Consider the following 25,416-nt stretch of genomic DNA (forward strand, 5'->3'; position numbering starts at 1 on the left):
GTAATAAATGTTAGTTCTGCACACTATGGCCTACTATAGTGATAACAACCGGCGACGACGAGTCTGACCTTTCGACGATGCTAGATGCTAATAGAGGAGGAGGGGTCCTCGAGTTCGACGGCTGGAGCATCTCGGGGTCTTCGCAGCTTTCGTGCACCGGTGCCGTGTTACAGTTGTTATAACCTAACTGTGTCGAAAATAGCTTAACGAGGGAGCTCCGCAACTGAACCGTTAGTTGACCCCAACAGGTAGGGCATCATTAAGAAGGATGTGATAATTCGCCGCGAGTTATGCCAGAGAAATGCAAATGACGCTGATATTCGTGTCGATGTGAACCTGCATGCCGCGTTCTGTAGCAACCCGGCTGTACGGTGGAAACTCGGTACCGAGAATATAACGACGCTGTCGACACACGCTGTAACACCATGGCATTATTCTACGCCAGTGAGACGGCCGAGGCGGTCACGTGCGTACGCGAACCGATTAGAATGACAGGCTCCCATTGCTCTGACGGCAGAGCTGGACGCAGGCATGTATTCAAAGGTTTGGATACCGCCAAATACGACACAACGTGCATGCTGCAATGAACCATGCGCATCAAAGTGTCGCAACCGCAACCCATCTAAGCATTTTATAAACATTGACACCTGACACAATATGGTGACCACAGCGAAATACATGTATTCCGAACGGGTATGGATAAGGCATCGTCTAACATGCCCTGTAGGGACCGTGCAGTAAAGTTTCGGAGCGGCGCCAAGCGATCGTGTAGCTTCCGCAAACGAACGCTGACAAACGTGCAGCAGCCGTGTTTTGTTCGGAAACATTTCGTTTGCTTCCCTTGTCTGCTTTTACCTGAATTGCAGTGAAGTCGGTAGTGTAGAAAAAGCGACACAGATAGCGACCGGAGACTTAAAGTTCTCCCACTTGTGGCGCTGTCGCCACAGTGAGTTTTAGGCGCACCGCCTCGAGAAGCCCACGTGCCCTGTCTAGGCAAACCGTTGATAAGGGCCGGGTCCCATAGCTCTATGCAAGCAGCAGCAGCAACACGGCAACATGGCACCAGAGGTTGTTTCTTCTGCCGCGGCTCTGCTGCTATAGGGACTGTGCGACAAACTGGTGGCGCCGCGATGCGGCCTCCGGAGAAAGTACCTTGCGTGATAGCCGCCGGGTAGCCAGCTTTGTTTACATGTGAAGTGCGGGTATCTTTTTTGCCACAGCATCGCTAACTGTGCCAGCACCTAAAAGAACTCTTCATTAGGGACCAGATGTTTCATTTCTCGTGATTTCTACGCTTCCAATACCACCGAGGTCACTAGACTCGCAGCGAATAGCGTTTGTGACGCGCGTTCGGCCATTGCATGAGGTGTGCACAACATGAGCGAATATATTCTATTTCTTTTGTTCTAGTTTCAATGAAACTGAATGAGGACCTGCAAAATGATCAATGATTTACAGTTGCCACTTTCGTGACGGTGAAACGCCGCTGGATACTGTATCACCATCAAATGCACCGACCAAACGGCAACCTATTTCGAGATAATGATTGAGGTGTTTCATCGCCAGTGCCCAGAGCCGATATTGCTCTCGGTATGACGAGTCTCACAGTGAGAACAGAAGTTCTATGTTGTCCAAAAGGTTTAGTATTTACTCACCGACCATTTCACAGCTCTCGTCCCGCAAGCTTACGGGGGTAGCCGAGGTAAAAACTCACATACTTTCTTCTTTGAGGATCTCTTTAGAGTTATTGTATCTGAAGATACTGGAAAAACTGCAGTACAAATTCAGGCAATAAGTTGTGACCCCACGTGTTTATTTGTATGGATAAAACGGACGCACGATGTAAATTTCAGTGACGAAGCTATGTGTGTGCAAAGACGACGAAAGGAGTACAAGACTCAGTCAAAAACATATTACAAATGGCTGGAGTCAGAGGAATACACGTATATAACCTTCGCTAGCAAGCCATTTTGTGAGGAGTCAAATAACCATCCTCTCGACGTATCACTTACAGGTGTTTTGACCGGGCAGACGCGAGTGGCTGTTTCCGTACTTCCGTACTGTTAGATGCATTATAAATACGGTGGTTGCTTCTGTGCAGTTTGTCTCCATTCTCTTCGTTCGCGCCCCAGAAAGGTTCCACATTATTTGCACTTCAAAAATTTGCCCTTCTAATTACGGAGGTCGCCACGCAAGCTACGGTTCCACTTGAGAATGCATAGAACGGGCGGCGTGGTATCACGTCGGATACGTCCAAGACCGCCACTGGCGGCGCTGTCGCGACGGAGCAGCGCGCCCCCTTTAGGTGTCGCACGGTCCCTATAGAGACGATAGCCGGCAGCAGCGGCGTAGGAGGTCCAAAACGTGTTGTCAACTACGACATTGTTTACGTTTCGAACATTCCGAAGGCGTCCGCAGTAGCTAAGCCTTTTAGTACACACACGCAGGAATGCAATTCTAGGTGAAAGGCTGACGTGTGCGAGATATATTATGGATTTGTAGCTCACAAGTGGACTGTGGTGGTGGTCTGTGCCCCATATTACCTAATTGACTCTTCGTTTATATGTAGGAAGTCTCGTGACATTAAACGTAGGTTCGTCCTTTCGCACTGCTGTGCAGAACAGCCTCTGCTGCCTTTGTACGGATACTCTTCGACGGGGTTTTGTCGTATAAATATCGCCTGGTTACTAGTATTCGATATTTCGATTTATTGTGACTGTCAAATGGGTACGTTGCTCTTAGTGAAATAAAGCTGTCTAACGAAAGCAAAGGCTTCTTCTGCTAGTCATCACTAGTTTCTGCCTGTTTTCATAAGGTAACGAGTTCATTGTCTATCTCTATCGAACCTTTTTGTAGCCTGAAAATTGTCTATCTCTATCGAACCTTTTTGTAGCCTGAAAATTGTCTATCTCTATGGAACACTTTTCAAGGATCAGTTTCATTTACAACCACGCAAGTAGTCGATCCCCGCAGGAAATGTGGTTGGTATACGGTTTTAACGCAGGATGGACGTGGAAGTAATTTGCCTGAGCGTTATCAGTTCACGGGTAATCAAGTACTTACCAGAAAACAAGCGAACATGGTATCTGCAACTGTGGCACAACATATGATTTACGCACGTTTTGTCGAACACTTTATTAGCTGCAAATAGACTACTAAAACTAAATGAACTGAATTATATTCTGAAAGCGCACTTCATGCGGTACCGATTGTTGAACACTCACTCCAAACCACTGGTAATCACAAACGTGTTAAGTTCTTCAGAAAGAAATCACAAAACAACCAGACACAAACCTTCAGCCATCACCGTCCTGCTAAACCTAAACACCGTCGAATGAAAACAACACAAACGAACCACCTGGTTGCCTTGCGAGACCGGCTGCTCAGGCTGCGCAGCAACCAAAAATTCGGATACGGGAGCAGCAGGGAATTTCTGCAACTCGGCTGCGCTGCTGCTCTCGCCCAGTGCTATGGGACCGCTCGTGTCGCTGCACCTCTGCTGCTGATGCTCAAATCGAGGCTATGGGACCCCGCCTTAAGGCGTCCTGTTACGGCTTCACGGGCTGCTCTATCTGAGTACAAGTTCTGGTGCTTCGTCAGCTATCAGATAACCGCAGGAACCACAGCAACACAAGATCATGTTGTTGCTACTCTCCGTGCGACGCAATGAGAGCAACGGGAGCCAGGATTGGAACAAACGATGGCGATTGCTAAGCGTGTACGAGATGTGCCTGAATTATGAAGCATCATTTATTCCGAGATGCCACTACAGAGCATACGGACACGATAGCTAAGAATTCGTCCACAGAAAGATATCACGTAGACTGGAACCCATTCCCTCTCCTTTTCTGCGTGGATTGTGTTGCAAGGGATCAGTGGAAGTCTACCACGTCGCAGACAAACAGATTGCAAACGGCAGTCAAAGAATACACGTCCGACCCCGATCTTGTGATAGCTATGGAATGCCCTGCTCGAGCTGCACGCTCAACCAGGTGCTTTTATTGCACACGCTCAAAAAACTCACAAGTTGACAAGAAAGACGTAGTCCCAAAAATACATATTTGACGCGCACAGTTTTGAATATTACAACACACTCCCACTCGCGTCAAACTGTCAATACTTATGGTACATTCAAACCACACCCTTTTGCACAAAACAAGTTCTTCCCCCTTGGTACCGGCTTTGTCAGACCATCTGCAACCATGTCCTCCGTAGGTAGATATTCCACCACAAAATCTCCATTCTCAATGTGATTTCTCACATAAAGATACTTGAGGTTAATATGCTTAGATCTTTGGTGTTGAACAGGATTTTCTCCCATCTTGATCGCCGATTGGTTGTCACATTTTATAGTAATCACGTCCGTACCAAATTTGTCAAAACCGAGTTCTCCTAAAAACATCTTCAGCCATTGTCCTTCTTTCATCGCTTCAGTTAGTGCGATGTATTCAGCCTCGCAGGTGGACAATGCTATAGTTGGTTGTTTGACAGACTTCCAACTAACTGCTCCCTTTGAGATGGTGAATACGTATGCGCTTCTGGATATTCCTGTATTTCGCTCATTCCAACTCGCATCCGAGTACCCTATGATCGGCTCTCCGCATGCTCTGTACGTTAATTGAACATGTCTTGTCCCTTGCAAGTAGCGAAGTACGCGTTTTGCCATCTTCCAGTGTCGTGTCGTAAAGCATTTGTTGAATTGGCTTAGATAACTCACGGCGAACGCAATGTCGGGCCGAGTTCCTTGTACCAAGTACATTAGGCTGCCCATCAGGCTTTGATACGGTAGCGAGTTTCCGTCATCGCATGCGCCGTCCTCTTGGTCATCCCTAGAGTTGTTAGGATCCATAGGAGTAGATACAGGCTTACAGTTTTCCATGTTGAAACGCTTAAGCACCTCTCCCACATACTTCTTCTGACTAATACTGAGAGTACGGTCTTCTTTGTTGTGGTTCACCTCGAGTCCCAAAATGTACTTCGGTTCTCCCAAATTCTTCAATTCTAACCTTTTTCCCAAGGCGCCGATAGCTTCTCGTAGCGCTCGTTGGCTCGTAGCAACCATCAACATGTCGTCTACATAGACTCCGAGTATAACTTTGTCACATTTGGTTTCTAGTACGAAGACACATCTGTCAGTTTACAAACGTTTGTACCCTTGATCTCTTAGAATTGCATCAAGAGTTTTGTACCACGTTCTTCCTGATTGTTTTAAGCCGTAGATAGCCTTGTCCAATTTGCACACTTGTCCCTCTGTTTTGTCTAGTCCTGGTGGTAGCTCCATGTAAACTTCCTCTTCTAACTTGCCGTGAAGATAAGCTGTCTTTACGTCGAGTTGCCGCATTACCATGTTTTCTTCGTTTCCAAGAGTGAGAAGCAAACGTAGACTGTCAAGCTTTACGACGGGTGAAAAAGTTTTGAAGTAATCAATTCCATGCACTTGCGAGCATCCAACAGCCACCACACGTGCTTTGTACTTTTCGATTTCACCGCTCGCTCCTCTCTTGACTCGGTAAACCCATCTTGATTTCACGACTTTCATGTCTGGCTTTCTCGAGACAATTGACCATGTTTTCATTTTCTTGTGGGAAGTTAATTCCTCTGCCATCGCCTGCTCCCACTGAATGTGTTGCGGGGATGATATTGCCTCAGTGTAACTTCCCGGCTCCTCTATCATTGGTTGGATTGATGTTGTCTTTTGGCAATAATTTTTCTTCTTAGGGTCTACCTGGAGACGATCAGGCGGAACGCTGATCCTCACAGACCGTCGTATATGGATGTTTTCAGCAGGTACATCATCGTTCTCGGACTCTGTGGGCAGTGTATACTCCTCTGTGCTACTGTGTGAAGAGGTTCCTGCCAAAATGGAATCGCTATCATCTGTCTCTACACTCCTCTCTTCAGAGCTAGGCTCCAGGGCATCCTGAGAGTCGCTCCCCTGATCCATCTCGTACCTGCTTGTGATTGACACGTAGCGCATTTCATTATAGTCTCCTGTTTTACAAGCCGATGCCAACGATGCTGACCCCTTTGAATGTTCCATGAACCTTGGATCTCTGCTTATGAAGACCTTCCCTTTTATGGGATCGAGCAATCGGTATCCCTTGCTGTTGTCGCAATAACCAAGAAATATCGCTTGCTTGCTCTTTGATTCTAGCTTATTTCTGTACCGACTTGGTATCCATGCGTAAACCAGACACCCAAAAACACGGAAGTATCTGACCGATTGCGTCCTTCCAGTGTAGATGTTTTCCGGTACTTTTCCCGATAATATCCGCCGACTGCATCGGTTGCGGACGTAGGCCGCAGTGTTGATCGCTTCAGCCCAAAAATCCATGGGCAGTTCAGCTTCCTTCAAGAGCGTTCTTGCGGTATCGACTAGTGTCCTGTTCATTCTCTCTGCTATTCCATTTTGCGCTGGCGAGAATGGAACAGTCCTTTCGTGAAGAATTCCTTTCTGCCTGAAGAAAGATTCAAGTCGCCGGCTCAGGAATTCAGCACCATTGTCGGTCCTGACACGCTTCAAGTTTCTGCCTGTTTGGCATTCTGCTTCAGTTATGAAGTCCAACAGTTTTTCGGTCACTTCGCTTTTGTACTTTAAGAATCTCACAGCTACCCTCCGGCTGTAGTCGTCGACGATGACGAGTACATAGCGGCTTCCCCCGAGTGAGCTAACCGGGAAAGGTCCACAAACGTCGACGTGTATCAGATCCAGCACGTCACTGGATGCACGTTCGTTTGTAGGCTTGAAGGGGTCCCTGGAATGCTTTCCAACGATGCAATCCTTGCAATCCTTGCACTGTCCGCTGGCTTGCTTTAAACTAGGCAAACCTCGAACAACTCCCGTTTGTGACATCTGCACCAGCGTTTGACGATTCAGATATCCCATTCGGCGATGCCATAACTCTATGTCGTTCAGTTGCGCATGACCGGCTCGTTGACTTCCAATGGGTATCTCAGTATGTAGCTTGTAGATTCCTCCTTCTTTTACAGCGTCAAATACAAACTTGTCTCCTTGATACACTTTGCATAGATCACCACTGAATGTGACATCCATACCTTTTTCCGTCAGCTTTGACACGGAAAGTAAATTGTCCGCCATGCCTGGGACATAAAGAACATCCTTTGCAGTCACAATGTTTCTCACGTTTCCTGTCCGTACTTCAAACGTGACTTCTCCTATTCCTCCTGTACACATACTGTTGCCGTCAGCCAGTGTGACATTTTTTTCTTCGTCTCGTTGAAAATTCTCCAGGATATTGCGACATCCGGTCATATGGCTGCTTGCTCCTGAATCCACGGACCAACTATCGCAGCCTTCGTTGCTCGCGTTGGCCATCACAACTCGAAGGGCTAGAAAGTTGACTTGTTCAGATTCCGGGCATTGCCCATTTCTCTCTGACGCGATTCTTGCATTATGTCTCCCTCTAGTTGAGCTTCGACTTCTGAGGTTGTTATCTGCCATGCTGCTGGACACCTGACTATTGGAGGCATTCGTCGGACAACGTCGAGCGATATGTCCTGGCTTCCCACATTTGAAACATCGAGGGCCCCCTTTGCTGGTGCATCGTTTGCTGACTCTTGCCTCATGAGCTGCTTCATTTCCGTAGCCTTCTTGGCGCATTTCTTCCTGCAGAAGAGCGTATCTGACCTTTTCTGTGGTAAGGTCCGCAATAGCGGTGGTGTCGAATGCCCGTGCAACACCATGGTAGGCAGTGATGGGCAAAGTACCTCAAAATTATACTTAAAGTAAAGTACCAAGTACCTGGCATCATTAGTACTTCAAGTACAGTACAAAGTACCCAATTCAAAGTGTACTTCAAGTAAAGTACAAAGTACCAGGCAAAGTACTTCAAGTACTGATCAAGTACATTGCCAATTTAGTTTGTATCACTTTCCATTTTACTGTTTAGCATCTGTGACTTGTTTTTTTTTTTTTTTTTGCAGAAGTTTGGCGAGTATTCTTGACAAATGCTTTGGAGCCATAAAGTCTTAGGTTAAGTGCTAACCCGTGAATATAAACTTAATCAGAGGTCATAATGTGCAGTCACATGTAGGAAGGTAATCAGCAGCTGTGCTGTGATTATGCAAAATAGTATTACACCCTGACTGATCCAGGATCACCTGCCTAGTGTGGTGTTCTGGTACTAATCTTCTGCTATAGCAGACTAGGAAATTTCAAGAAGAAAAAAGTACAAGGCAACAGAAATTACATATTTCTGGGAATTTCTTGCTGCTTTTTGTTTAGAAAAAGAATATGATGAAAGTAAAAAAGATGCAGCACAGTATAAGCGTTCATTTTTATACGACTGTAATCTGCTGCAATGTAATCCATGTGACCAATTAAAAAAAACGTAAAATGTAAAAATTAAAGCCGGTGTGTCTTGCAGAGTGTTCATCATGTAATGCAATCACACATATAATGTAATATATAATGCATAAATGCTTATTAATTGCGAATGAAGGAGACATTATAAAAAAGCATAGAACTCTGCATTGCGAGAACTGAAATGACAAATGACCAAGTCATTGTGCTGCCGGTTGCGATGTCATAATGTGTGCGTGTCTTTGTATTCCATTCGTTTTACATAATAATAGAAGTGTTGATACTTTTTACACATTTCAAGCCTCTCAACAATAGATGTGCTTCAACAAATGTGCTATTTAAAAACACAAAAATCCTTTTTGGTAAAATGTACCGCATCCCACTAAAAGCGCTGAAGTGACGGCACGAAGACGAAAACTCAGAGATAGCCCTATCTGTGTGTTTTCGTGTTCTTGTTGTCATTTTAGCGCTTTTAGTAGGGTGTATTTTTGATACTCTTTTGTGACTTTTTGCCTGGAGTCCAAGTTTTGGTACTTGAGTACTTGATGGGAAAGTACTCGGAAAAAAGTACTTGAAGTACAGTACAAAGTACACGATTTAAGATGTACTTAAAGTAAAGTACAAGTACCCAGAAATGTACTTAAAGTACTACTTGAGTACTTGGTACTTCAAGTACTGCCCATCACTGATGGTAGGACCTCGGCAATCCTTGTATGGATAATGATGCCAACTCAGGTTCCTCTATCGCTTCGCCCAGAGCACGTAGTTGCTCACCAATGGCTTCAACACGCTGCATATACTGCGTCGCTGTCTCATCTTTCTTCCATTTGATGGCATTTAGCTCACGCTTCAGGTTGATCTTGCGCTCCAGTATCCTTCCTCTGTTCGCGTCCTGTAGTTTCAGCCAAGCGCCCCTTGCCGTTGTTTGGTTGATAACATAGCATGCTTGTGACGTCGACAGAGTCTGGACGATTACGTTGAGCGCCTGCTGATCCTTCTGTTCCCAAGCTACCCTCGCGGCAGCCTCGCTCGGAGGGTCCTCCTCCACGGTAGCCCAAAGCCCCTTTGCCTTGAGGTGCACGTTGAGCTTGTACCTCCACGTCGGATAATTGTTACTTTCCAATTTTTCGAAGTGGGACACAGAGAATCCTTCTGCCATCTTCGGTTCCTAGCAATCGTCCTCGCTTGTGACTTTGACCGTAGTAGAATCCGTCTCTGGGCCCATAACCTTTGTTGCAAGGGATCAGTGGAAGTCTACCACGTCGCAGACAAACAGATTGCAAACGGCAGTCAAAGAATACACGTCCGACCCCGATCTTGTGATAGCTATGGAATGCCCTGCTCGAGCTGCACGCTCAACCAGGTGCTTTTATTGCACACGCTCAAAAAACTCACAAGTTGACAAGAAAGACGTAGTCCCAAAAATACATATTTGACGCGCACAGTTTTGAATATTACAACAGATTGAGGTTGTTTAACGCTTGGTTATATTTAATACACATTCCTTCGTTTTCGTAAGGTTTGTGTGTTGAAAAATGCGTGCCTCGTGCCGTGTGGGACGAGTACTAGTAACAATAATACGCTCGTGTGTGTTTGCTCGTGTGTGAACGTGTATGTATGGGAGCGCACGCGTGTGTGTGTGTCTCAGTTGCTTTTGTGCGCGGACACGGCGATCTCCTGACATCTTCCCGTGAACAGCTGCCGCTGTAAAAGTTGTTTTACTTGAAACCGACATTTCCTCGAGTATGAGTAGGGTAAAAAGCAGTCTTGGGTATAGCAATATGAAGCTGCAACTACAGGTTTTCCCGCTCATGTTAATCCATTTGAAATTTTTTTATTCTAGCCGCCAGACTAAATAATCCACCTGCCAGATTTTTAGTACAGGTGCATTACCGTTTAATTCGAACGCAAAATTTTTAATCCGGGCGCCAAATAAAAAAATCCGCGTGCAAAAATTTTAATCTGCATGCCGCATAATTGAATCCGTGCACCGTTTATTTTAATCCACCAACGAAAGAAATTGCTGGCATGTATATTTGATGAGGCGGCAGCTCGAAATGGTTTCGTTTCGAGGAAATTTGTTTAATAGTTTTGATTTTCCTGACAGGAGCGCGTCTCATAAGAACACTTCCTTCCAGATAACATCTTTCTGACGAAGGCAACTGATTACATATGAACGTTATATAATTATTTAAACAGAGAAATAACAAGAAGAAGGGGGAAATGGTGATGGGATTATGGCTGTTCTGTGCCTCGAGCGTGACACACACCATCGGACGGTATTTCTGGTCTGGTAGTGTTTGATTTAATTTGAGCCGGGTATCTGTAATGTGGAAAGCATAATATAGTCAGGAAAGAACACTTATGAGTCTTGCACGAATTCGAAACAATTTACTCAAAGAAAATAAGGAAATAAATATTGCTGCCTTCAAGAGCAGCTTCCACAAACTTAAAATTATTGTGGTCGGCCGCGCATTCCACACGCAGGACCTTTTGCATGGCATCTTGCGCAGGAAAGGTCAGCATAGCCTTTCGTGCTCCTTTTTTGTGGTGCAGTTGATCTCTTCTTTCTCTGAGAAAAGCCTTCACGCACAGTTTGAGTTCGCAAACATTTATTCAATCGGGTTGAGTAATAGACTGTACGGACGCAAATACTTGGTGACGTGCGTTTCTTGCAGACAGGCCTCATGCGCACGCTTGTGATGTGGAGCGTTATCGAACATAAAAACTGAATTTGCCTCCGGTTCAAGTTGCACAACATCGCGAGACGCATCATCAAGAAAGCCAGCAAACGCGCTGTACAAGTCTCCGTAGCAATAGGCCGTTGGCTGACATACAAGCGAGGATGTTTACATTCGCCCCCTTTGTGCTTGTTCTGTTCCCCACAGCAAGCGCCAAGCGCTTCGACCCGCCGAAGCTTCGTGAACACAAGACGTTAAGTTCGTTTCGTCCATATAGTAGCGAAGCACCTGATGTCCGTCCGCCTGTAACCCATTGTGCATATGTTTTTCTCGTTTCTCTCACATCGCTCCTGTTTCTATCCTGTGGTTGGAGAGTGAGAAGCTTTATCGAGTAACCGTGCCCATCCAACATCTGTCGATGGAGGAAGTACTGATACTCCAATCCAGGTCGCCTTCCTTGCAAGGCACATTTCACCTGCTTTAGGGTAAATTCGGGATACTCGTCAACAACAGAAGCCAGTTTTTCGCGTACACCCTCAGAAAATTTCCTTTTTGATCATCCGCGGTTCTGCACGACGGTCCTGTCTGACCTTGCTATGGACCTCGCAGTTCTGATGTTGACGCCCAGAGCTGCTGTTACTTGCCTTAGGTCGCCCCCTCCTCTGCGCAGTTTTGTAATTCGAGTCCTGTCTTCTGCGGACACGTTTCTGTACTTTTGACGCGGTTCTCCGCGATTGTCCCTTGGTCGTCTTCTTCCCATTGAAACGAGAAAAACATATTCACAATGGCTATCGCGGAGGGACCTCAGGTGGTTCTTTACTATATAGGCGAAACGAACTGTAACGTCTGGTGTTCATGAAGCTTCGACAGGTCCGAGCGAAGGGCGCCTGCTGTGGCGAAGAGAAGGCGCACAAAAGGAGCGAATGTAAACGTCCCCGCTTGTATGTCAGCCAACGTCCTATTGCTATGGAGACTTGTAGGGCACGTCAGCTGGCTCACCTTTAAAGGGAGACTTCGGAACGATCTTTTTTAAAAAAAAAAAAATGTTGCACGACGCTTCTGGTACATATTGGTCCACAAATACCGGCTAGGGGCGTGGTTCCCCTTTTATGCGATGCATTCGTTGTGTACGCGTGGTACGCGCTGTTACGCGATGTAGTGTTGATCGCTTTCCTTGCTAAATAAACGTCTCAAATAGGAGGTAATATAGGATAACCTCTGAACCCGTTTTGCACATGCCTGAACATATATGTAAAGTATTCAAGGAGCTAACAGACGAATACGGGAGTGTATCGAATTGCATTGAAAAGAGTAATAATATATAGTGGTATTATTCAACGGCGTGCCAAAATTGTGTGACCCTTTTAACAAATGCCACATTTCGATCTTCAGAGAGCTATCTCATGTGTATGCGGGATTACTGTGTACGAACGCAGTTCCACTTCTTTAGTGATGCTGCTATCCGCCAAAACTTTATGCCGGCTTGGATGTCAGGGAAATGTTTAAGAACGGCGCGAAACGCCCATTGTCTGACATATGGGACTGCCACAGTTCGAGTAGTATTGAGGCCACCGAAAGGCCGGTTGTCCAGCATACTGCCAACTCTGACTGCAAGAAGCAACGGGCCTCACTGCAGCAGTCACAGGACGCTAGTGGAAGTGGGGTTCACTTCCTCCATAACACCGCAGCAGTATGTGGATGCCGCTCTCCCAATCTTGTACGACAACCGGCCAACAGGGAACGGTAATCCGGAATCGTAATTAATTAGTGTCTCCATGGACAGGGAAAGCCATGCGGGTATCACGAATGACATGTCTGGATCTGCCCAAATGGGCAGTGTTGACATGCTTGCAGTATATCTCTAGGCCGAAAGCTCCCTCCACGTTCTCTGGTTCATAGTGGAGAACATTAATTGGGCGTCCGAGCAGGTGAATGGGTGAAGCAGATGAAGGGAAAAGACGAGCAATTTTGTGGTGGTGGTAGTCGTAACAGCTTACCGTCACCCCCACCATTTTGGGAAGTAGATTAGCTATTAGCCATTAGTGTATGCGAACTTTGGGGCTATTAACAATGCTGGGGGAGTAAAGTTCATGGTCACGGGATCAATTGGGGGATTCATCGCAATCCACCCAAGTTCCTCCCCAATTTAGTCGTTTATTTATTTTTTTGCTTTCTTAAAATGGCATGAATATTACAAAGGATATTAACGAGCGTCTATTAACGCTGCTAGTCCTTTTCGACTTCGGTATAGTTATCAATGTCCAAACACTGACCCCGTTCGACTCAAGTTTCTTTCTCCAGTGTAGAGACGCACTTCCCGTAACAGTATGTATTACTGTAATAAGTAAGACTGACACCAGCTGCATTTGAGTAACAACTCACAAATTAGCACAGCATAATTTTATTTAAGTCCTTTTGTTCAATTGTATAAATATAAATGTATCCATAAAATTTTATAAAATAATAATTTAGACGTATTTTTATTTAGTACTAGTGGATCTTGGTTTTGTTTCAGTTAACTCTCAAGGAATTAGTTGGAGGGACTCGTAACTCACAGTTCAGACACTGCCTATCTGAAGGAATGCCGAACTTAAACACAGAGGGATTCAATCCTCACAATAGCGCCCTCGTGTGCATAGAACCTCACACACGTTATGCCTGCGTGGCGCGTACCTCTGTTTCGAGACGATCCCCCCTATAGGTGAGAGCATTTCAGGATCCTCACATCTTCGAAATGCCATTGAGGTAATGAGCGAGGTAATGCGCGACTAAAACTTCGCAGTGTTACGTTACGATACCGATCCGCTCTGTTGGGGTATACACAAGGCCATTTTGGGGAGAAGCAGTATTTGTATTTCTAAAAGACGTAGGCTTCTTGCGCTCTGGACGTCGCAAGACTGAAGGGCTAGGTGGCTAAAATTGCGCTATTTCTTTTATTACAACCATGCATTCTGAATGAATTGGACGATCCGCTGTCCATGTCTCGGAAATCTGTACGTAGACTATGCTTAACTTAGTTTATGAGATGCCTTAGATTACTACTACCTTAGCTTATTAGTGCCTGCGTTACTGCCTTAGTTTATGAATGTGTTCTCAAGGAGTTACATTGTTGCTACTTGTTGCCTGTTATATACGTGGTAATGGCGACCTCGTCAAGTCACTATGGTGACTATCCGACGATCCTCGCGGGACGTGGAAAGTCCTCGAGCCTTTTTTTTTTTCCCTTCGTTTTTTCTTCATTCTCAGCTCACGCTCCGCTTATACATGTTTGAGATGTGTCGCTGTAAGGATCACGTGCCGGGAATCGCGTTACGTCACGACGTCCTCTCGTTCTGCGATGCGCTCTTTTGACGAGGAGAGGACTTTTGAAAGGTGGGCGGAAATGAGGCCTCGCGCGCGCTCTGTAGTAGCATCGTCTTTCATCATCGTTCTTTCGCAGGAGCTTATTTAATTCGTTGCAGAGCACGCCGCAGCTAAAAACAAAAAAATATTTTTGGGGTCACCTCAGTGCTCCTTTCCGAATCAGAAAATTCCGTCCCGTGGATGTCCATCGGATATACTTTCATGGAGAAACGCATGTCCGCAGGAGAGGGAAATTTCTCCAGCGGATATCCCTGGGACATCCAAGTGGCCGCGAGTACTTCCTACGAACGTGCATCTTGTGGAAGTAACCATGAGCTCTCCGGGATGCTGCATGTATAGTTCCAACGAATGTTGTTATACCTTTTTTATTATTTAGAAGTTGAGGATATACGCTTTCTAGTAGACTAACCCGCGTCTTTCTTGTTTGGCTACTTGGAGGATGGGACAAGTCGCAATGCTTGCCAAAAATAATACTGCCTTCGCCTTAAAAACGAAGTGCAGGTGTTCATTAGACGATCGCCCTGGCCGGCATTCCGCTATTTCTTTAAAGGGACCATGAAATGATTTTCGCGAATTCCGAGTACTCTGCAGGAAACCGTTTTCATGATCCCTCACTATCGTACACACATCGTCTTTTAACCGTATTCAGTAGAACGGGGGTTATCAGACAAAAGTAGCAGGACGTGACAGCTGGATTCGCCCGCTGCCTTCGAAGCGGTTTTACGTCATCGCCATCCAATTGTCTCAGCCAACTGTGAACGACGAGGAGGACACACCCCACGGGACCATGTGGGTGCATGGTTTCGGTTTGGACAACAACGATGTCGTATATCTGCCGTCCAAATCACTTGAAATATGGCGGAAGGCAAATTGTCAGCAATGGAGGAAGAGATTATGCGACACGCACAACGTCTATGGATCGTTCGGTACTAAGCAGCTCGTAAAATGTCACCGACGGAGGTATGTTCTGATGAAGAAGAAGGTCAAAGAGGAACACGTGCTCCGGTAAGCATGCTGACAGTCAACGGCTATATTACATTTCTCGTAGGATTCTGTGTCAACGGTTAGATACAATCTTGGCTCCAGGTCAAATTAAAACATATTTGATGGCGAAGTATGCGAGCTTGTTTGCAAATTTTGCAGTTTGCTCGCAAAAACCCATCCACGAATGGCAACATCTTCTGTGTATGATGTCACGGCCAGTTCGCCTCGAAGGCAGGCCGTAGCAGCTGCCGTTCACGCCCGTGGTTAATATGGAATATCCTCGCTATTTGAACCATTTTCAACTTGATATTTCACAGAGTGAACGCTTTAGTAAAGGGGAACAAATTAAAAATGATCGTGGGCTTGTCAAATATCTTTTCATGGTCCCTTTAGCCTCTGCCACCGTCACCACACTTTTAATTTTCTGTTACTTCTCTTTGTTTCTCGTATTTCCCATGACGGAAAATGAGCGCGGCCTTTCAAAAAGAGGTTGGTTCCTCGGACCACTATGTCCAAGATTCAGAAAAATATTTCATTTTTTCATGGAGCGTGTATTGCAAGCTGATCGAAAACCGATCGAAGACACGGTCTACCCGGGGACGGACCACGTTATGTCAAGACAGTGTCATTTTTAAGAAAAAATCTTCCCGGGAGCAGCACTGTCATTCCCTTTTAAACAGATAATACTCAAAAGCGTCCACATATTCGAGAGCCATGTTCGCCTGTGAGTCAAAATGAAGGGTGAGGTGTCAAAGTTTAATTCGATTGCGTACACACACAACTTTGAATTAGGTAATTGCTTGGCGTATTATCTCACCATGAACATCGCGTCAGTGTTTCTTACTGCTTTGGTTTCCAAAATTCAGTTGGTCCATCAAAAATCAAATCTGCGCAGTGCTACATGATCCCACGTTTTTCTCCCTCTCTCGCAATACACGATCCGTGTAACATCCCGTCTTGGACCTGATTCGGACAACCCTTGAAACAGTCGCGAATGAACATCCTGCGGATATACGGCTGGGACATTCAACCATGAAGATCCCAGGGATGTCCCGTGGACATCGGTTTCCGGATACGGACATTAGGATCTATTTCGGCCGTCCGTGGGTGATAGTGTTCTGTCTGGGTGTCGTTGTCACAAACAGAAAAACATCCGGAAAAAGGAGTTACGGACCGGCCCAATCTTCTCGGGTGACGTCAGCAGATGCTACCTGGGGAGCAGCCGTAAGCTCGTAATTTGTCTGCTGCTGTTACTCCTCCAGCGCTTCAATTGCACCTCGGTGGCGCCGTGCTCGAGTCACCTGATCGGCCCACCCAACGTGACTGCAAACGCCACAAAGTGATTGTCGTCCTTCGCCCACTTTCAGGCTTCATGCTGCCTCTCTCAATTTTGTCCACGTCTGTAAGCCGCTGATAGCCACAGTTGCTTCGCGGTACTAACACGGAATAAAAAACATACGCTCTCTTTGAAGGAGCGGAGGGTCACTTGGAGCGGTGTGTACGCACGTCATCTGCGCATATCATTTGTTGCACACGCGCGGCAGACACAAAACGAAAAATTAATAAAAGGGCATGTCACTGCTCCCACGCATTGGCTTTCAAACGCTCTCAGCGCTAAATGTGTCAGCCGCTGAGTAATGTGACGGAGTTCCCGCGCGCTGACTGTGCCAATACTTGAATATAATTTTAATCTCCAACGCGGAAGTCTGAAAGCTCAAAGCATTTCTGATTGGGAAAGCAGATCCCTTGGCGTTTCTCTTGGCAAAGAGGCAACGCGCGTTCCGATCAGTCTTTTCCTTCACACGTCTCATTACGCAGGGACTTTGACAGGCACTTTCTGAGAACTTTACGCAACTATCACTACAGCTAACAGGCATTACTTCACGCATGCAAAGTTTGGTTATTTATAATGAAGGCGCCAGAGCTTCGGAAGCGGGCAGTATAGGAATAAGTCGATCACAATAATCCCTGAATGAAGGAGGGGGCATGCTGGACCTTCCTTATTCAGCACAAGTAAAGTCAAACGCGAATTTTTGATGGATGGCTGCAAGAGAAGGAAGTGGTAATCCGTCATCAAGGGCTCTTCTGAAGATGCCCCTGTTCCTAACACAAGACCGTCTCGTCTTTGACGGCACGCTCCAGTGAGTTCTGATGCCGACAGCCGATCAATATGCGGTGTCGACGAGGGTGCAGAAGTGTTGGCTGTGGTACTGTACCATCCAGTGCTTGCTGTGTTGGAATTGCATTCGAAAGAGTAGGCGTTAGTCCCTTCGTCAAGTAGTTGTCACAGTGAGAACAATTGTTGTCACTCTGTATACTGCTTATCTTCTAGCCACGAGAGGTTCGGTTGAATGCTAGTCCCTGAGCGGATTTCGTCTTCAGGGGACAAGAAATATTTGATTGGTTTCACTATAGGAGAAGGTGATCAGCGACGAAATAAAAATACACGAAAATGGGCGCGCAGCCGACCCGTTTTCTTCGAAAGTCACTGGCGTCTCCATATTGATCTACCTCGGAATGACACAAACAGCCCGCCGAGCTTTTATGTGTATTTGTTGGCTCCTTCCTTAATCTATATGCTTCTCGTGCGATGCTGATTTAGACTGCCACGATTCCCTACTGAAGTAGTTTGGAAGAAAGTAGAGAAGGTTCCGAAGCGTAAGACAAACTGAAGAAGGCATGTTTCAAATGTTTTCTATTTCGTGTGTGGTTTCGTTTGACAGTTTTCTGTGGCCTAAGAGAGCTTTATGACCGACGGAGCAAACGTTCAAGGCTCACTTACCACGCATAGCCCTACTAGGAGCAGAATGGAAGATAGCACGCAGCACCCCGCCAGGAGCACGGCCAATATCATAAGTGTTTGGGGTCCGTGGTCTCCTGCAAAAAAAGGAAAACGCTTTATCATATTGGAGAAATAATTTGATGATCTAGGCACGGAGCAAGCTAAGGGCAAGCAAAACGTTTATACACCCCTGTCACATGTCTGTCTTCAATGATCTTTGAAACCAACGGCCATTGAACATGCACGTAGCGCCATCCAGCGTGTAATGTGTCAACCTGTCAGGGAGCATTGAATCCAATGCTGTTTGAGAAGTTGCCATATTGCACGCTTAGTGGAGCTATACGCATATTCAACGGCCGTTGGCTTCATTGGTTGGTTCCATTTCAGTTTGTGTTCAAAGAACTTTAAATTTGAAAGTCTGTGTGAGTTTGAGTGAGTGCGTGCGTGCGTGCGTGCGTGCGTGCGTGCGTGAGTGAGTGAGTGAGTCAGGTGGGTGGGTGGGTGGGTGGGTGAGTGAGTGAGTGAGTGAGTACAAATCATATATAGAAAAATTGGCTCCAATCTACGTGGATGTCGGCTGTTCCACGTCGCCTAAAAGGCCGACACTGAATACCTATTTGTCAGCAGTAACACAAGAAAGGAAGAGAGGAAAGGTTTACTACATTTCTTGGATATACAGTCGAATCTCGTTAATATGACGCGCTTGTTAATACGACTTTCCCCGCTTTATGCCCGTTTTTCTCGGGAACCGTTTCCTCCTAATGGCCTTACTCTTGTTCGTTAATGTGACATTTCGTTGATATGACAAGGACTTGTATTATGACTCGCACAACTAGGCGCGAACACGTGTACTTTACCCTCGTTATTAGGACCGTTGGTCGTTGAACCGGCAATGCTCCTGACCTATAGCAGCCAAAACGCAGGCCCGCTTTCGGGGTGACTTATGATGCCCCTTTCTGACGTGCTTAAAAGAGGAGTGTCTTAGGTCATATTGTCATTGACCGCTGCAGTCATACGGCTGTCTGAGAAGCGCCAACGGACACAACTGACCGCTGGAATGAAGATGCGGATATGCGTTAGATTTAAGGATCGACCATGCATACATACATTAAATCCGTACGTTATTTCAAAATGCCTCATTATTCATATTCCGTTACCAGCTTACGTGATTTTCTACCTTTCGAAGCTTGCTTAAAGGTCACGGTAGGACTCGTAATACGTTAATTTCGACAATTCGCTTTATGACCAAAATCCGCGGGAACGGCCCTGGTCATATTAGCGAGTTTCGACTGCATTTAACAGGTATGGACAACGTCATTTTCATTACATATTATGCGGTTCGAGCAGATTTCTTCAAACACCTGGGCAAGACACAGAAATATTGCATTCCTCGTACGAATATTGTTTAATGGTTTTCAACGCGCCGCACCCCACTGCGATGACGTCGCGCAACCACCCCCTGCTGGTTCTCCAATTGCAAAGGCAATGAACTCAAAGGAACGGGTACAATTGCAACCCAATGCTGTGAGTCCTTTCAGATTTTTCTTCTTGATGTGTTCTTGGTTATTCGCTTCGTATTCTTCACACACCATCCTGAAAGGAACAAAATTGTTTCGCTGATTTCCAAACGTCAAAGGGGAGTAAATATATCGTGGTGCGTTCTCGGGTCGCGGTTAAATCAAATCGTGGTCAAACCCTGCACAGCGGACGCAGTGCAGCCGCAATGCTGCCAGTTCCCGTGAATTTTCAACAGCAGTGAATCGCCCAACTCATCAGCATCAAACGCATCTGTATTTTGTTGCCACAGAACAAGCATATGCGTGAAGTTGTATTCATTTAGTAATCTTGTCGCCATTACATAGATATTCGATTTGCCAGTGTATAAAAATATATACGTGAGCTAGTTTTCATAGGAACGTGAATGCGTGAGATTTACAAGATAATGCGAGATAATTTTGTTTAGCAATATTGTCGTGTTGTAACAAGTATAGGCCTGCGCAAGAGACGTCTTCATTTTCCATTTTATTTCCCCCTTTTTCCCGTGTATGTACTGCATTGGTATAGCCTCGCTTTATGTACTGATTGAATTAGTTTGCTGCTGTCTTTATGGGAGTCGAGGCGTTCATCAAGTTGTCTTGCTTTTACGAGGGTGGTTCCATAAGTTTCCGGCCCGACCAACTTTTAATAGTCATAGGGACGAAACAGGTGTATCACTTTTCGACATAGTCACCCTTAACTTCGATGCACTTTTGACACCTTTCAACCAGCATTCTTATACCCTTGAAAAAATAGTCCGAAGTTTTGTCCGCCAAATGCTGGAAAACTGCCTCTTGCACCTCACTATCGTTCTGAAATCTCCGTCCTCTGAGATCCCTCTTCAAGTTTGAGAACAGGAAGTAGTCACTCGGTGCCAAGTCTGGACTGTAGGGTGGGTGGTGGACTTCTTCGAAGCCGCACTCCTTCAGTGCAGCCTTGGCAACAGAAGCCGTGTGGACGGGGACATTGTCCTGGAGCAACCGGACACCTCGACTCAACCTGCCGCGCCTCTTTTCCGTGATGGCGTCTCGCAGTCAGTGCAGGGAGTGAAGCATAATAAGTCGCACTCACTGTGGTGTTCCTCTCTTTGAAGTCGATGAGGAGGATCTCATGACAATTCCAAAATATTGTTGCCATGATCTTCTTTGTGGATTGTGTGACCTTGGCTTTTCTTGGGGGCGCTTCTCCTGGTTTGTGCCATTCCATCGAATCCTTTTTCGAAAGGGGATCATAGTAGAGCACCATATCTAATCCCCTGTGACAATTGACTTCAATATTTCTTCTTCGTTCTCTTGACAGAGCTCCAAGAACCCTTTGGCACAGACGACGCGCTGTTGCTTTTGAACTGACGAGAGAAGTCATGGCACCCATCTCGCACTGACCTTTTTCATGTGACGGCCCTCGCCGATGATGCGAAAACGGTTGTTTTGGAAAGCCCCAGCCTTTCTGAGATTTCCTTCACCTTCAGACGCCTCTCGCACAGCACTTCCTCCTCGACAAGAGACAGATTTTCTTGTGTCACCACTTCCACTGGACGACCATCGCGTGGATCATCTTCAGCCAAGTCCCCAGAGTCGAAAGTCACTGGCGTCTCCATATTGATCTACCTCGGAATGACACAAACAGCCCGCCGAGCTTTTATGTGTATTTGTTGGCTCCTTCCTTAATCTATATGCTTCTCGTGTGATGCTGATTTAGACTGCCACGATTCCCTACTTAAGTAGTTCGGAAGAAAGTAGAGAAGGTTCCGAAGCGTAAGACAAACTCTCTCTAAGAGTAGCTCTCGCCCCAGTCGAAACTACTTAACCCAGTCCTTTACCTTTGTGTACGACGGAGAGGCTTCCCTGTACACGTCGCGCTTTACTTTCTTTAGGCGAAAGTCCCTCTTTTGTCAAGAATTTTATCACAGCGCGGTACTCGATTTTTTCAATTTTAACTGAAGAGCGCACTCTGGCTGTTTGAAATGCCGCTCTCCAACCGACAAAAGCATGGAGAGGGTTGAGGGTGGTGCTCCAGCCCTCCAACAGATGGCGCCACGCGTCCTTAATCGCATTCTCAAATTCGCGCGCATTTTCTACCTCGGGCCGGAAACTCATGGAACCACCCTCGTAGCTTCGAATTCAACCACCTGTGTGATGGAAACAAACAAACAAACAAACAAACAAATAAATAGAAATGTATATGTGTGTCAGAGGCGGTTGATCTAATCGGGGCAGCTCGACCGTCTACTACATTTGTGTATAGGGTCCGGTGCTGTTGAAACGGTTCCAGCTCGATGTGTTCTTTCCGCAACGCTTGAAAGGACATGATATGTGACCATGCAGTGAGAAAAACATTATTCAATTGTCATCGCTGCATTCGCTTCTGCTTTCTCCATACGCAGTCAGGTCGTGATTTCGTGATATCTATGCTACTTTTTTCACGTCTTTCCCATAAGACCACATTTAAACCACAGTTTTCGGATTTTTTTTTTCATTCCATGCCCCACGAAGCAACTGTGGCTATGAGCGGCGTACAGATGTGGACAGATGAAGAGAGGACAGCAGGAAGGAGTGGGCGACAGAGGGGTTAGGATGCGTCCTGGGCCGACTTCGGGGGGAACAGTGCCGACATTCGTCTGGAAAGTCTTCGGAAAACCCAGGGAAAACCTCAGACAGCGCAGCCGGTGGTAGGATTCGAACCCACCACCTCCCAGTCTTCATCACGACCTTGGCTACCACCAACGAGCGGGACGCCTTGACCTGCTCGGTCATGATGCTGGTGTTTTCGGAATATGACGGTCCAGAACACATATGCCCAAACTTCTAAGACCTATGTGATACGCATTCGATGAATTAATGCAGCATCTTGACGAGAGGTGTTTCGGGGCATAGTGAAAAGCGAGCGTTGGATCAACTGTTCTCAGCATAAATGGCCTAACAGGCCTAATAGCTGTTTGTGGGCACTGTGGGCACTGTGTGTGGAAACAAATAAATAAATAAAGGGGTGAAGAATGTCGTCTGAACATGATGGGATCAACGCTATTTGCCTCGGGGAAGATTTTGCCATTAGTTCCGTGAATACTTTTATCAACTTTAGTTCGCGAGAAATCGAATTTTCTCATAAATAGCCGGCGGAAAATTGCGAAAACCGTTCTCTCGAAGAGCGCAAATTGGCGCTCCCCTAATGTGATACCATATGATACTAATTTGATACTATGTGGTACAAGGAAGCTGTACCCTTCTAAAAGAGCTAGAGACTTTATCACCAGAGTTCGTGTAGGTGCTTCAGGGATACGTTTCTGTTTACGTTCGGCGCATATTCTTTATACTCACGAGGAAGGAGCCGAAACTCTCTTAATCCTGAATTTCGCTTCCCACTTGGTCATCCATATGTTTTGCCGTATACATTTGCGCTCTTTATAGACTGTAATCAATAATTTCGTGAGACATGACACACAGCTGACACATAACTCACCAATGCTGTGACAAGAAGACTAACGGTAGATAAATTTATTTGCAGAACACACGCGACTCAATTGTTCTTGAATGACCGAAACACTTCCTCTTCAAAGAGAACTATCATCATTTCTGTTTTCTTTTCTTTTCCTCTTATTAAAGAATAGCTTGAAATTATGAAATGTTCTCGTTCCTAACAACGTAACACACTGCCCAACTTTGAGCCATTCACTTAATTTCCATACATAGTCCTTACTTCGTAAGCTTACGGCTTGAATTTAAGTCGTCTGCTACAAGACTGTGTTCAACTCGATGCTGTTTAACATTCGCATGAGCGGGTTGCTACTAACTTTAGTATTAGCACAAAGTCTGTAAAAACCATGTTCACCAGCGTTTCGAAATATCGAAGGTATGTTCTTTCTGCTTGGAAGGAATGGTAAGGTTGAGAGGGAATCGAGCGGAGCGTTACCGTACAATGCGCGTGGATGTTGATACGTACTCGTCCCGCGGGCGTTTGGTTTTGGGCGAGGGATAAAACACGGATTTACCAAGTGCCAAGGACTTAATGCCGACTTAATTCTCTTAACTTAAGACCGAGTTAAGACTTCATTCCCTTAATGCCGCACATGACCCAGACGACATTTTTTGCAAGCAAGATAACATTTTTCCGCTCGCGCAACTCGATGTGAATGAGCGTGACAGGCGAGCAACAAAGCAACACCGCTGGTCATCATCACCGTGATGGCTCGATAGATCATATCAACAAATTGCTAGCAACCTGATGGCTGGGTCAGTCCGTGTCGAATGTTATTGGTGTGTGGCTAGACCATATATGGCTGACACGAATGGAATATTATTTATTTAAAATCCTCAAACGGGCGGGGGGGGGGGGGGGCGGTCCGTATAGGCATGACTACACTCTTAAAAATGAACTTCACCACATAGCACGCTCCTAGCCAACCATCATACCGAATGACAACGTTCTCGCTCCTGATTTGTTGAAAACGGGAGGAGGAGCCTATTTTGTGCCGTGCATAATGGCACAAAATAGGCTCCTCCTCCAGTTTTCAACAAATCAGGGGCGAGAACGTTGTCATTCGGGATGATGGTTGGCTAGGAGCGTGCTATGTGGTGAAGTTCATTTCTAAGAGTCTAGAGTCAATAATATAGCTACGCGTAAGCTAAGCTAAACTAACATACGAGGAGCAAAACTATAAGTTGCTATATAATTTTGAGTCAGTATTTAGAGTCGCTGTTCACCGGCGAATCTTAAAGTTCGCCGGTTTCCCATCGAGAAATCGTCGTACACGGCTGGGCCTTTAGCATAACGTAAGTTGTCGCCTTTGTGTACGTAAGGGAAAGTGTTGGTGGTCCTGCGCACGCGCAAGACACAAGCACAGCTTTGCGCATTGCGCAGCGTCACCACGCTATCCTTTATGTAGCAAAGGCGACAGCGTAATTTATGTAAAACTCGCTGGTATCAACGACACCCTGCTTCCTCTACGACACCGTATTATTAGAGTTTTAGTGAATCGTACGCAAAGGCGATAGCGTACGTAACGGATAGCGTTGGTGGTTCTGCGCACTGTGCGAAGCTCTCTTTCTGTTATGGGCGTGCGCAGAACCATCAACGCTATCCCTTACGCACGCAAAGGTGATAGCGTACGATGTACTAAAACTCTCTATTAGTGAGCTCTATAGGGCATCGTCCGTTATCGCCTTTGCGTACGTAAGGGATAGCGTTGGTGGTTCTGCGCACGCGCAAAACATAAGGAGAGCTTCGCGCGTTGCAGAGAACCACCACGCTATCTCTTACGTACGGAAAGGCGACAGCGTACGATGCACTAAAACTCTCTATTATCGGCAAGATAACGAACAAGCCACCCGAACAGTCAAGGTAACGCAAGTCAAGCACTTGGGGGTGGTAGGCAAGTGTCTTATCAGTGCTGTGCTTCCTTTCGCAGGGCTGCCCCACGAAGAAAAGAAATATTGATCTAAAACCCCTCAAACCACAAAACACTCCCACTATCAGTATACATCACGCTGCTTGGGCAACACAAAATGTGCTGCGCAGTGTTTGTTATATCACAAGTTTACAATAAAGGTTACGTATTTTATTTAAAGCTTACTATACCGGGTACCTAGCTATATAACTAACCTTGAAATGCAAGTGTATTACATCTGGCAACGGTCATTGTCTCAGGAAAAGGATAGTATCACAGTAAAAAGATTTACACCCATAAGGGTGTTTTAAACTTTCTCATGGCGAACACCTTTGGGGGTGTTTCACAACACCCTAGAAAAGGGTGT

The 25,416-nt window shown here is 46.0% G+C and overlaps 1 protein-coding gene across 1 annotated transcript in view; it reads right to left on the reverse strand.

Annotated features, from left to right (window-relative positions):
* The window catches only part of LOC135396131 (uncharacterized), a 316,659-nt gene that overhangs the window by 135,986 nt on the left and 155,257 nt on the right, over nt 1-25,416 (reverse strand). The window contains exon 3 of the mRNA XM_064627167.1: nt 18,134-18,228. Coding sequence (XP_064483237.1) covers nt 18,134-18,228 — 95 coding nt within the window. The remainder of the gene's footprint in view (nt 1-18,133; nt 18,229-25,416) is intronic.

The sequence above is a fragment of the Ornithodoros turicata genome, chromosome 5 (assembly GCF_037126465.1).
Source record: "Ornithodoros turicata isolate Travis chromosome 5, ASM3712646v1, whole genome shotgun sequence".
In the NCBI taxonomy this organism is placed as follows: domain Eukaryota; kingdom Metazoa; phylum Arthropoda; class Arachnida; order Ixodida; family Argasidae; genus Ornithodoros; species Ornithodoros turicata.